This window comes from Rhinolophus sinicus, linkage group LG13 (genome assembly GCF_036562045.2).
Source record: "Rhinolophus sinicus isolate RSC01 linkage group LG13, ASM3656204v1, whole genome shotgun sequence".
Taxonomy (NCBI): Eukaryota; Metazoa; Chordata; class Mammalia; order Chiroptera; family Rhinolophidae; genus Rhinolophus; species Rhinolophus sinicus.
Genome location: NC_133762.1, coordinates 36671703 through 36685185, shown reverse-complemented (window position 1 = coordinate 36685185; position 13483 = coordinate 36671703). Strand labels below are relative to the sequence as shown.

The window sequence follows — 13483 nt, the reverse complement described above, 5'->3', positions numbered from 1 at the left end:
AAAAAATGGGTGTGGTGGTAATGTCAGGAGTGGAGTGGGGTGAGGTGGGGGAAGTGGGGAGTGGGGAGTGGGTGTCTGTAGTCCAGGTGTCTGGGTTCTATTCCTTGTGCTACCACTTACAATCTATGTGATCTTGGGCAAGACACTTAATCTCCTTGAGTATCAGTTTCCTCATCTGAAAAATGGAAAGAATAATAGTATCTACCTCAGGAGCTTATGACGATTAAATAACACATAGAAAGCTCTTAGTATAGGGCTTGCCACCTACTCAATAAATGTCATAATCATTATTATTGTTTCCTTAATCTCGTGGATTTTCATCTCATCCAACCCTATCCATCCTCTTACCGCTTTCAGGAATTCCAACTACACTATAGCTTCCGCTACTTCCCCATCTCCAAGGATGGGGGGGGTCCCTCTTTATGAGGCCACTCATCCAAACTTTTCTCGTACAGTTCATAAGCAGAGGGGTCCTGGGCATACATCCCTTCCTGCAACCCCAGGCTCAGAGATGACCGGGACTACTTGAAAATCTATGGGCCCAGAAGATGCAGTGCCACATATAGACAGGAGGGGGCAGCAGTGTGTTGGGAACAACCCTAGGACTTGGGAGAAAGGCTGAGGAGAGAGGAGAGGGGAGAGGGGAGAGGGGAGAGGGAACGGGCTATCCAGAGCTGTGTGTCTGGGGTGGAAAGATGACTGTCTATATCTGGAACTGTGTGCCCATTGCACGTGCCTTCCTCCCAACAGAGAGGTTAGTATCTTCTCAGTGAGATTCATAGTGTTTATTATACTTCAGTGAAGTCTGATCTCCCCAGTGGGGCCTGTCCCCACTAAACGAGATCTGTTCCCCCTCAGTGGTTTCCGTTCCCCCAGTGTAATGAGAAGCCCCTCAGCAGGGTCAATTTCTCTTTAGTAAAGTCTATATCTTCTGTATCTCCTAGAAAGAAGTCCATGTCCCCGCACTAGGGTCAATGACTTTCAATGCCATTCATGTCCTATTAGCAGTGTCCACAGCCCTTCAGTGAGATCTGAGACCCCTCAGCAAAATTTGTGCTCCCTTGTCCATGTACCTTCAGTGAAGTGTGTGCCCCTTCAGTGCAGTTGTCTACTCGATGAAATATCTGTCTCCTCAGTGTGTTCCATGTCCATTCCCCATGAGGTCTGTACCCCTTCAGGGAGCTGAGACCCTCCCTTCAGTATTGGGTAGGTCCTGGATCATAGGTCTGACCATGGGAATTTTTTTTTTTTTTTCAGTTTAGGGTGTGCTGGGCTTGTGGTTAGCTCGGCAAAGAACAAGGGAGCAGATGGGAAGGGAGACTGGGCCTGATGAGGTCACAAACCCTGTGTAGACTTTAGGAGGTGGGAGCTGTCCACTTTGGGCCTCAGAATCACTCTTGGAGTTAAATATTTAAAGTTCCTTCTTGCCTTGATAGCCATTCTGTGAACTGATGGTTGGGGGTGGGCCTTTCTTGATGGTGAGTGCAAGTGGGAGATGGAGGGCGCTGCTTGGCCTCTCCTTTCTGGAATGGAAGGGATAGCAAGAAGGCAGAAATAATTGAGTCCAGGTGTGGCAGGTGGAAGTGGACTCTTGGTGAAGTAAAGAAGGGTCTGAGTGATTCCTCCTATTTGCATAGACTTTGGTACACTATTTCACAAGCCTTAGCTTCAGCCTGATGAGGGGGTAAAATGACTTGGAGTCAGGAGACCTAGCTTTGGCCCTAACTTGGTCTTTGTTTGCTCTGTGACCTTGCACAAATTCTCTTCTTTCTCTGAGTCCACCATTTGTGCAATGAGGAAGTGAGTTTACCAACAAAGACCTGAACACACTTCCTGCTCCTCAATGAATCTTGTACTTTTGAGTTGGATGAAAACTTGTGGAGGCAGGGAGAGTGAAGACATCCTCAGGGGTGGGAGAAAATCTGAGCTGGCACCAAGGTTAGCAGAGAAGGGGTCCTGTCCCTAGGCCATGCCCTCAGTGTGGTGGGAGGCTGGAGTTGTTTTTTTTTCTGAGGACAGAGGGGAGGGGTTTACTCAGAGTGGACGGATAGTTCTTTGAGGGTAAGCGTTCCCAGAAAGAACCCTACTCCACCTGGCTTTCCAATTCAGTGGGGTGATAGTTAGGCTTGTGCAATCAGACCAAGGAGCGGCTCCAAGATGGACCTGACCCAGTTCCTCTCATTAGGCAAGCTCTTTCCCGGTCCAGCCCCGCCTTAACCCAACCTCTCATCTGTCGTCCCTAGACCGCACCCCGCGCTGGTCACTCCACGGGCCCTGCTCCTCTCCTGTCAGGTCTGGCCCCGCCCCTCCCCTGTCACTCCATGATTTCACCCCATCTCCAGTCACGCCTGGCCCCGCCCCTTATGTATTTACCCTAAGGCCCCACTCCTTCCGCGAATCAACTCCGCCCCTATCCCACAAGCGGTGTTCGACTTTTCCCGATCCGTGTCTTTGCTAACCCTGATCTTGCTCCCAGAGGGCATAGCTCCGCCCCTCCGGGCCGCCCACCCACGGTTAGGCTAAGCCCCGCCCCTACCCGCCAGACCCCTCCCCTCCCTAAGGCCCCGCCTACCGGGCGGCCTGTTTGTCGCCCTGAAATACCACGAGCGACAGCAAAGGCTACTGCCGTGCTCGGACCTTGAAGCGATGGGGCTTCCTGAGGAGCGGGGCCGGAGCGGCAGCGGGAGCGGAGGCTGGGGGGAGGTTGGGGCCCGGAGCCGTGTGCGGAGTTGGTCGCCGCCGTCCGAGGTTAGCCAATCCGCGCACGTCCCCTCGCTGCAGTGCTACCGCCAGATGCACCGGCGCTCTGTGGAGGAGCCGCGAGGTGAGGCTGGGCCCCGGCGCGCCTGGGGGCGTCAGTGAGGAGTGTAGTGGAGGCTCCCGGGGGAGTGAGGAATTGGGGGCGTTCCGTGGGGAAATGGGTATTCCGTGAGGGGTAGGAGTTTTCTGGGGGAGTTGGGGATTTCCTTGGGAAGTTGAGGGGTCTGCGAGGAGATGGAGGTTCTGTGAGGGAAGAATTGCGGGTCTTTGAGGAGATGGACAGGAGGTTCGGGAGGACATGGGGGTTCTATGAGGAGAAGGAGGGTTCTGTGAGATGAGGGTTCCCTAGGAGTTGGGGCGTTCCCTGGCAACTTGGGGGTTTCGTGAGGAGATGTGGTTTCCGTGAAAAGGAGGTTCTGTGAGGAAAGTGAAAGTTTCATGAGAAGAGAAGGACTCCTAGGGTGAAAAGAGGGGTTCCCAGGGGCGATGGGCACCTTGAGCAGAGAAGGGCCTGGGGGAGAACTTGCCTTGCCCCCTTTCACACCAATTCAACCATTGCTTCCTGATACCTTTAACCAGTGAGGGACAGGAACCCATCTGGTTCCCATCATGGGGTCCCCACAATTAATAATGGAGTCCCAGATCTATTTTTAATGTTTCAGAAATCCCAATGGAAATTACTCAATATAAGACTGAATGAGCCACATTTTTGTTAAGTTTTTTTTTTCCCCCTCTCTAAACTTTGGGCTGGGGTGGTAATAACTGAGAAATTCTGATACAGAGGTCCATGTCTTTAAGAGTATGTGAGGAAAATTCCCTGCCCTTGCCCCTCAATGTGGGAAAGGGGTCAAAATTGTACCTGGATTAGAAGGCAGCATAATGTTTGGCAGTAGGACAAGCGTGGGCCAGAAATCCAACCCCCCTCCCCCCACAAATCTAGATTTATATACTGGTTCTACCACTCATTTACTGGGTGGTCTTAGGCAGATTTTTAAAACTATCTGAGATTCCTTTTCTTTAAAATATAGGGATAATAATACTTATCTTGTAGTTTTGTATAACAACAGTGGGTAATAAGTGTGTATTATAGTGACTGCTGCACAGTAGACATTCACTAAATGGTGGTTAGTTTGATAATAAAAACAACGTGGATGAAGTCATTACTGAGTAATGCGAGATAGGATTGAATCAAGTGTAGAGTGGTTGATTGCTGCAGGCAGTGTCCAAGTTTGAGTCCTCAGGCCTTTAACATGACTGTGACTGGGATTTACCAATTTTCCCTCCCAAAACTGTTCTACCTAATTTTCTAATCCCTGTCAATGACACTATCCCAAACCATAAATCTCTTTCATCATCTTCTCCAATAAGATCTATCTATATATTTAATTTATTTATTTGTTTATTTGTATGTACTTATTTATAGGTTGCTTACTGCTTACTAAGCACAAATCCTGTTTGACTTGATGTAGAGACTGTTATCACCCACATTTTACAGAGAAGGAAACTGAAGCTTAGAGAGGTTAACTAACTTGCACAAGGTAACAAAGCTATTTAATGGTAGAACTGGGATTTGACCTAAAGTAGTCTTGACTGAAGAACCTATACTCCTAATAGCTGTGCTATTCTTCTTCCCTGACACCACAGTCTGTCTTTCACCAAATTCTGTCAAATACTATTTCAAAATGTCTCTCCATTTACCTTGATTTCCATTCCCACAGACCCTTTTAGTTCAAGGAAGCAGCCTCCTAATTGGCTCTCTCTCCCCTAGTCTCACCCACCTTCAATCTCTGATATAGTTATCTAAACACTAGTAGATGGATATTCTGGAAACACCGATTTCTTATATTACTTCAAAACCTTTCAATAGTTTCCTATTTCCTACAGTTTCAAATAACAATTCTGCCTTTCTTTCAAGGTCTCTGGATAAGTAGCCCCACTCCACCTTTCTATCCTTGTGTCCCACTACTCTACCACACCCCTCATTCTGAACAGGCCATTCCCATTGGTATACTGAATATATAAAAGTCCCTTTCCCACCACTTCCTTAGGTTTGCCCTTTTCTTTCTGTTCCTCTCTACCTAGTCAGTCCCCACCAATTCCACAGAGCATTCCTTGATCATTCCAGTCCATGCTCATCTTTTCCTCTTCTGAACTTCTTCAGTACTTAGAATGTGTGCCAACGAAACATCCAGATTTCCACATCTCCAAAAACAAGCTAAAAACAACTGAAAAACAAAACTAAGTGATCATAAAACTTGGTTTTCTTCACTCCTTGCTGATGGACATAAATGTGGTTCATAAATAATTGTATATAATTTATGTCTGCTATTATCACTTAAAAATATTTTTGACTATACACATGTACTGAATGTAATTGTAACAACATGGACTTTAGAGTCAGATCTGATTTTGTATTCTGGTTTCTAGATGTATGGTCCTTGGGAGAGTTCCCTATGTTTCTTGAGCTTCAGTTTTCTCATCTATAAAATTAGGATAATTAATGATTATTTCATAGGGCCATATAAAGCTTAAATGAGATTAACCCAGTCCCTGGTACATGAATGGCATTCATTGAAAAATGCCAGTTCCCATTTACTTTCTCTTTAATGGCCATTTAGTAGTCTACTGTATTACTACTAGTATTACTAGTTTTCACCAGGTTTTTTTTTCATTGTTAGGCTTTTGGGAATTTTCCAGTTTCACTAGTATAAATAGTGTTCTATAAACATCTCTTTAGTAATTGCTTTTCTTTCTTTGGGATTATTTTCTTGGAGTGTGTTCCCCAAAGCTGAGTTTGCAGATGAAAGGGTATAAAATTTTTTATGGCTCTTCTCAGGCATTTTCCTGCCATCCACTAAGATTGTGCCGATTTCTTATCTATATGAGTATCTGTTTTCCCAGGGCCACTTAGGCATTAGGTTTAATTTTTTAAAATCTTTGCTAGTTTTTACAGGTATCTAATGGCACCTTGGGATGATTTAATTTGGATTTCTTTAATTGATTGCAAATGGTACACCATGTGCTTTATCTTTTAATTATATTCTGTCTTGTACGTTCAGAAGTATTTTATGTGTTAGTCTATCTCTCCAACTAGATTGTATAAACTATATCATATAACCTTGAGCAAGTCCCTTTATCTCTATGACTTTGGTTTCTTATCACTAAAATGAGGGGGTGGTAATCTCTAAAGTTCCTTCCATTGTTACAGTTCTAAGTGTCTTTCTCCCCTCTAGCTCCTGATCCAGTACTGAGAACACCCTGAGTGCTCTGCAATCACTGCTTTTACGTGTGGAGCACTTTTTCTCCAGAGTTTCAGGCAAATAGTTTAAGATTGTAAATATGATCATGTCCTTCTCCTGCTTCAAATCCTACAATGTCTTTCCATTGCTCTTAGGAGAAAGACCAAGTAAAGAGTGAAGAAAACTTCTATTCATATTTCAGATTTTAGCAAAAATATCTTCCTCAGGGAAGTTCAAGTCTTAGCTTAGAATTACTAAGTATAACCTTGGGCAAGTTATCTAATCTTTCTGAGCCTTGATTTTCAAATCCATAAATGAGAATGAAAATAAGGCCTACCGCCTAGGATTGTGGTAAGGACTAAATGAAATAATACATGTAAAGAGTTTAAAGCAACATCTGGTACATAGCAGGTCACGCTTGAGCAAGTAGTTGTAGGAGACGGAGCTGCTCAGTAACTAATTGCTGAGAGTGAGTGAACAAATTAAGAGAGACATGGTCATGGAAGATTCTGTGGGTAAAAGATTTCTTCCTTTCACTAATTAATTCATTAAAAATTGCCTACAATATCCTAGGGATTGTGATAGGCCCTGGGCAGCTGCGATTTGAATAGATGGTGAAAAATGGAGTGGCAATTTTGAGAAGGGAAGAAAGAATTTGAGTAAAATTCAGCTCATGGGAATAGAAAGAAGGTAGGTTAGGAGAGTGGTGGGTGATACGCTTAGACAGGTAGTGGAGGAAACCGAGGTGGTGGGCCCTAAAGTATAGAGCAGGGAAGTTGTGACTTGGTCCTGTGCATAAACTGGTAAGATATCTGAGGATAAATATATCTGATATGCTTCGTGATATTTGGGCTTCCCTTTCTGTTGCAGAATTTTGGGGCGACATTGCCAAGGAATTTTATTGGAAGACCCCATGTCCTGGCCCATTCCTCAAGTATAACTTCGATGTGACTAAAGGGAAAATATTCATTGAATGGATGAAAGGAGCAACTACCAACATCTGCTACAATGTACTGGATCGAATTGTCCACGAGAAAAAACTTGGCGACAAAATTGCTTTTTACTGGTAAAAACATCTATCTTACAGTCTGTGGTAGATAAAAAGTCACCCCTCACAGTTTTATAGTATTTCATAGTTCATAAAGTACTTTAAAATCCATGAACTCATTTGATACCTACAATAACCTGGTAGAGTAAGCAAAGTATCAATATCTCAGATGAGAAAAAATGCCTCAAAGAAGTTAAATGACTTAAATCACATAGATAGCATGTTGACATTCAAAGCCAAGTGTCCTGACTTTTAGTCAAGTGTTCTTGGCTTGTAGTTGGAGAGGAAAGTGGGGAGAAGGTAAATGGAAGAGAACAGGACTGAGGAGCTTGCTTTCTCATTCTTGCTTTGGGAGGAAAATTGGTATTGGGATTTTCACTACCACCACCGCTGCTGTCATCATTACCTTTTGTTGAGCTATATGCCAGACGCTGTGCTCAAGTGCTTAACAAATATTATCTCATTTGATGCTCACAACAACCAAGCATTATTTGTTTTCCTCATTTTACATATGTGAAAACTGAAGTTCTTAACTTATTCAAAGTCATACAGCTAGCAAGAAGCAGGGTTGAGTTTCAAACCCAGGTAATATAATTCCAGAGATTAAACTTTTGACCATGACACTATACTATTCCTCTAATTCCTTACATTAGCTTCTCAAAAGATTTGTAAAATAGGTATTCTTAGCTCCATTTTACAGATGAAGAAATGAAGCACAGAAGGGTTGCACAGTGAATAAGGTCATAAAGTAAGTGGTAGGAGCCAGGATTTAAAACCAAGTTTATCTGACTCCTTGCTTGTAAAACTAGGCCATGCTGCCTTCCCAGCAGGAATTTTCTAAGACCCCCGTCTCTTGGCAAAATTGTTCTGTGGGAGGTATTAGCATACGAAACCCAAATAGGACCTTCAAATTCCAGTAATTGGGGTATTGCTTCTGCCACGACCCATGAGCACTCTGAGAATTGATCCTATTATGAAGTGAGCCAATTGGAGCAGATTAGATGTTTCATGGAAGAGTTAAATTGGTACTCAGTCAAAATTTTGCCTAGTTTGTGGGATATATTGAAGAGCCCTAACCAGAGAGACAGGAAATTTAGGTTCTCTTTCTAACTCTGCCATTCACCTGCTGTGTAACTACAGGCAACTCTCTTGAGAATTAGTGTTCTCTTCCATAAAATGGGAATAATAATTCCACCTTTGTCTTTGTCCTTAAATTAGTATGAGAGCCAAATAAGAATGTGAAAACATTATTTATTTATTTATTTATTTATTTATTTATTTATTTATTTATTTATTTGAAAACACTGTACAAATGTGAGTGGGTCTATTATCACATTGCCATTGCTCAATTTGCTGTCATTATGCCACTGAAACTCATGGTGTGTATGTCTGTTTAGACTTTCTTTAGCTCCTGCCCTGGACTTGATGTTGAGCTCTAGCTGACACTGGGGCCCACCTCTTAGGTTCCTTAGGGATCAGAAAACCTTTAAAGATCTGTACAGGAGATGTTTGTGTCTGAATTTTTTCTCTGGTTTGAAATAATTCAGGTGCATGGTGAAAGACAGAGAAAACACAGGCCAGAGTTGTTCAATCACAGGCCAGAGTTGTTCAATCACTGGAGATTACTCCAGAATCCTGAGGCCCTTTGTTCTAGTTCCCCATCATCCATCCCTGAACAGGCTCCAGAGAGCCTTTCTTTTCCCATTTGTAAAATAAGGAGAGTAGACTAGATCAGTGTTTTCCAAAGAATGCTCCAGGAATCACTGATTACTAGAGACATTATTAGCAGGGGCATCTTAATTCATGAAACAAATGAGTGTGAGAAATACTATATATTAAATTGCCTTTCATTTGGTTTGCAATGTATATTAACATAGTAAAGGCTCTAAGAAGTCCTACAGCAAACACATCTGACTAATTTTGTTTAACATGGAATTTCCCAAATTTATTTGATCCCCAAACACTTTATGCAGCATGCTATTAACATCGTAAGAAGAAATAGTCTGTGGAACACCAATTTGAGAAGTACTAGATGAGATAATGTCTACCTTTAATTCCAGTGCAAAATTCTGCAATTCCATAACATAACTCCATGTTCATTCCGTTTTTACATTGGTTCTTAACCAACAAGAATTGTTAAGGTCGTTGGTTGCTTAGCCCTCTGTAGGTGTTGTGGATACAGGGGTAGAGGAGTGGGAGACAAGTTCCATATGGGCCATTATTATTCAATTATTTTATGTTTACAGTGAGCAAATGCAAACTACAAATAAATCACATTTGTTATAAGAAAGTAAAGTACAAATATGCTAGATATGTGGTTACTTCCCTTTGTTACCTCCATATTTTAAAATAATATGCTTATGCTGATATTGCTTCATCTTTTTAAAGAAAATATTGACTTCCTATTATGATAGATGAGAATTTAATTCTTGTATATTTCTCTAACTTCTTTCTGTCATTTTCCCAATATAGTTATAGCTCTGCTTTTTTTGTTAATTTAAAACCACTGTTTACATAAGAGTACTATAGTATGATTGCATTTCCTTTTATGTCCAGATTTTTGTTTTCTCTGAAGCTAAAAATTGCCTGTGATTTTTCTTGCACTGTTTGCCTTTATCATTTATTCAATATTTTGCAAACTCTCTATCACATGATTTATTCTATGAAGTTCTCCTTTCCCCCCAGAGTCCTTTGTCTTGGAGCCCACCTTCTTCCTGCTCTAATTTTTAGTATTATTATTTAAAAATGATATCTTTTCAGTGATTTGCTCCAGTTGATATACTTCTTATGGAGCCACAGTATGACTTTCTTTTCAACCTAAACTGTGTCATTTAGATAACTATAGTGTCATTAGCAAACCACATTTGTATCTCATTCCTTGTTTTGAGGCCTGTCTTATATACTGAAATAATCCATAAAGGAAATAGTAGTGCTCTTAGGAAAGTACTCCAATTAGCCAAAATAGAACCATATTAAGGAAGAATTTGGCGCTTTACTTTTGACTTGACACATTATAAATGTTCGTGGAATAATAGTATTTTTAGAACTTGAAGCAACTGTTTAGAGTCCATCTAGGCCAATTCTCTTTACAGATGGGTAGATTAAGGGCCAGAAAGGACAACTGAAACTAATCTACAGATATTCTCATTCCTAGTCAACTACCATATGATACTACTTCACCATATGATACTACTTCATTATTCTAGTTGTCCAAATTTGGCTTTGACAATAAGAAGAAAAATTAGCCACATTAGCCATAAATTTAATTTAAATTAATTTTCTTAAAAATATTAGATAAAATGTGTTATGAGGTTTGAATGGCCCAGACCCTGGTCTCATGGAATTTATGTTCTATTTGCGAAGACCAGATAGGCCTATATAAAACAGCCTGAAAGCAAGTATGGGCCAAACTTCAAAAAGCCACTACATGAAAAGTTCACAGAAGGGAGAAAGCATTGTACGGAGGAAGTATAACATAAAAATTTGGAGGATGGATTTTTGTGTCAAACTAACCTATTTTGAGTCCTGTTTCTGCCATTAACTAACTGCATGATTGTGTACACATTATTTAACCTCTTTGAGCCTCAGTTTTCTCAACTGTAAATGTGGATAAAAATAGTTTTTATCTCATGGAGTTGTCAATTGAATAGGATAAAAAAAACATGTGTCCAACTCCTGGCACATTGAAAGCATTCAATAAAATTAGCTACCATTATTATTATATTGGGACAGTGAGAAGACCAAGTCTCTCTAGAGTAAAGATTTTATGCAGGGAACAATTCATTCATTCAATAAATACTTATTGAGAACTTACTATGTACCAGGCACTATTCTGAGCAAATAAAGTCCCTGCCCTCAGGAAGTTTATAGTCCAGCTTGAGGAGACAGACAATAAACAAACAAACCAATAAATATATGACAGGTAGTGCTAAGTGTTATAGATAAATACAGAGCAGCATAAGGGAAAAGGAATGACAATGAAGACTGGGGATTGATAAGGGAAGAACTCTCTGATAAACGTGACATTTGAGCAGAGATCTGAAGGAAATGGCATGTGTCATGCAGATAGCTGGGTTGGGAGGGGAAAATATTCGAGGTACATGAGCAAGTGCAAAGACCCTGAGGTGGGAGTGTGCTGCTGCCTGGTGTATTTGAAGAGCAGCTAGGAAGTTTGTACAGCTGAAGCAGTGTGAGCTAGAGAAAGAGAGGAGCAGGGGATGAGGTCAGTAGGACCCTAGATCAGGTAGAATCTCGAAAGTCAATGTAGACTTTTGGGTTTAATTCATAGTGAAATCAGGAACCATTGGACCATCTTGAGCATAGATGTGACATGATTTGACTTATATTTAGAATCTGTCTTTTGTTGAGAATAGGCTGTAGGATGGCAAGAGCAGAAGGAGGGAGATCAATTAGAAGCCTGCTTTAGAAACCCAGGTGAGCAATGATGGTGACTTAGAACATAGTAGTAGCTTGAAAGAGTGGGGGCTGGCTAGTCGAGGGGACACTCCAGGACAGTAGGGGACTTGGGGGATCAAAGGGTTTATGGGGAGAGGGTGGAAAGAGTGGTTAATGGCTGTTATTCTGGTGATTCATACTAGCTGCTCAAACCCCACCTAGCGCAGCACTGCCTAGTGAGGGAAAACCCTGGGTTGTGCTTCTAGAATAATGCTTTACTTCCATTTCCTCACCTGGGCAGTTCTCTGTTTAAAATTTTGTGGTGAGATTTGATCTCTCCCTCTCCCACTGTTACCACCATGCAGGCCTTCTCGATATGCAGGCTCTCATTCTGGCCCTCTAGTCTCCCCGTCTGTGACACCCTTCTTCTGCCCCACAAACACCTCTGACCCCGAGGCTGGAATGGGGGGGCTAGTAGGAAATAAGTCTGCTTGCTCATAATGATGTCTTTTCTCTGGGCGCCTGCTTTCTTGTGGTGCCATCAAATGGATTTGTGTGTGGCAGTGGGTGAAATGATTGCATGAACTTTTCTGTAACACACTACTTTTTATTATTATTAAGGGAGTTTTTTTGAGAAAGCTTTGCTCATAGCGTCAGGGCAAGAAGGTAAAAACTGGAGCCCAAAAAAATTCCCTTAGGGCAAGATTATGTTATAATAGAAAACTGAATTTGAGGCAGGAGCCACTGCCCTTTTTCAAATGTTTAGTCCTCCAGTGAATAGCATCTTTAAGGTCTATGATGGTTTGGGGATGCGAGGCCCTCAGGGCCAGGGGGACACACTCTATGCCGCTTTGGGTTTTTTTGGAGGGGAGGAAGGGTTGGGGAGGTACTTGCTGTTAACTTTTGATACTAGAAAGTCATCTTTAAAAAAAAAGCTGTTTCTCTGGGTGGGTAGAGAGTGAGACTGCCACGTCCTGGTTGGTTTAGTCCAAGAGATCACTCGCAACAACAGTAGATATCTGGGTTTTGTTTCTGTCTGTCTTTTTATTACGAGAAAACAATGTTAAGAGGGCAAATGTGGATTAACAGGAGGGATCCCTAGGCCTTGTTTTCCTTAGAAGACTTGTTTAGTGTTTTATCTGACCTCTGTTGTAGTTGTAGATGGAAAAGCTTGTGAGAATAACAAACACCACATGGAGCCTGTGAATGTTTTTGCACAACCTGTAAAGCATTCTTAGAAGTGTCCAGTAAAAAAGGGTTTTACCATTAAAAAAAAAAAAAAAAATACTAGCTGCTCAATATGTAGGTTATTCCAGAAGAGGACCCCAGTCTCCAAAGTTCAAGATACTTGGTATAGTCCATTCCTTCCACCATTTGCTTTCAGTTGCGTGTGGCTGCCATTATCTGTGCACCATCTCACCCCTCATTCTCAACTGAAATTACCCGCTGTCTTTCCACACCTCTGGGCTATTATGCAATCCTTCCTTAGAAACTGGAGCTTCTTTGAAGCAGGTGACTTTAGGAGTGACCTTAGGATAGAAGCTCTGCTTTCAGGATCCTTCTGTGCTCTGGAGTATGAATTCCAGAGTGTAGTATTTAGAACTCTCCAGATCCCCTGTGGGGTATGTGTGAGTAAGTGTATTTGAGAAGGATGGGTGGGACGGTGAGGCAGACTCATGTTCTGACAAGGAGATTGTCAAGGTGACATGGAAAGCCAGAGCCCTAGAATGTACTGCCGTCGCATTCAGATCCAAGGACTCTCTTAGTTACCTAGGTCCATGTCCTGAAGTTCATTTCCATGATAGGGGAAGGGAAGGGCATTTTTGTCCTCCCTCTAGATCTTCACTGGTTTCACAGCAGTGTGTGTTTACTGATTAAAATATCCTTGGTAAGGAAATATACTCATTTGAGGAAGAAGATGGCCTCAGATCATCCTCTTCTCTTCTCTGGGCCTTCCCTTTGAGGAAGGGGTGGAGATGAACTACAGATACTCTGCAAGGTCCCTTCTGGCTCTGCCATTTCAGGATTCTGTGATTGTTTG

The 13483-nt window shown here is 42.1% G+C and overlaps 1 protein-coding gene across 1 annotated transcript in view; it reads left to right on the top strand.

The window, feature by feature from the left end:
* Positions 1–2400: 2400 nt before the first annotated feature.
* The window catches only part of ACSS2 (acyl-CoA synthetase short chain family member 2), a 46437-nt gene continuing 35354 nt past the window's right edge, over positions 2401–13483 (top strand). The window contains exons 1-2 of the mRNA XM_019733611.2: positions 2401–2824; positions 6870–7065. Coding sequence (XP_019589170.2) covers positions 2647–2824; positions 6870–7065 — 374 coding nt within the window. The 5' untranslated portion in view covers positions 2401–2646. The remainder of the gene's footprint in view (positions 2825–6869; positions 7066–13483) is intronic.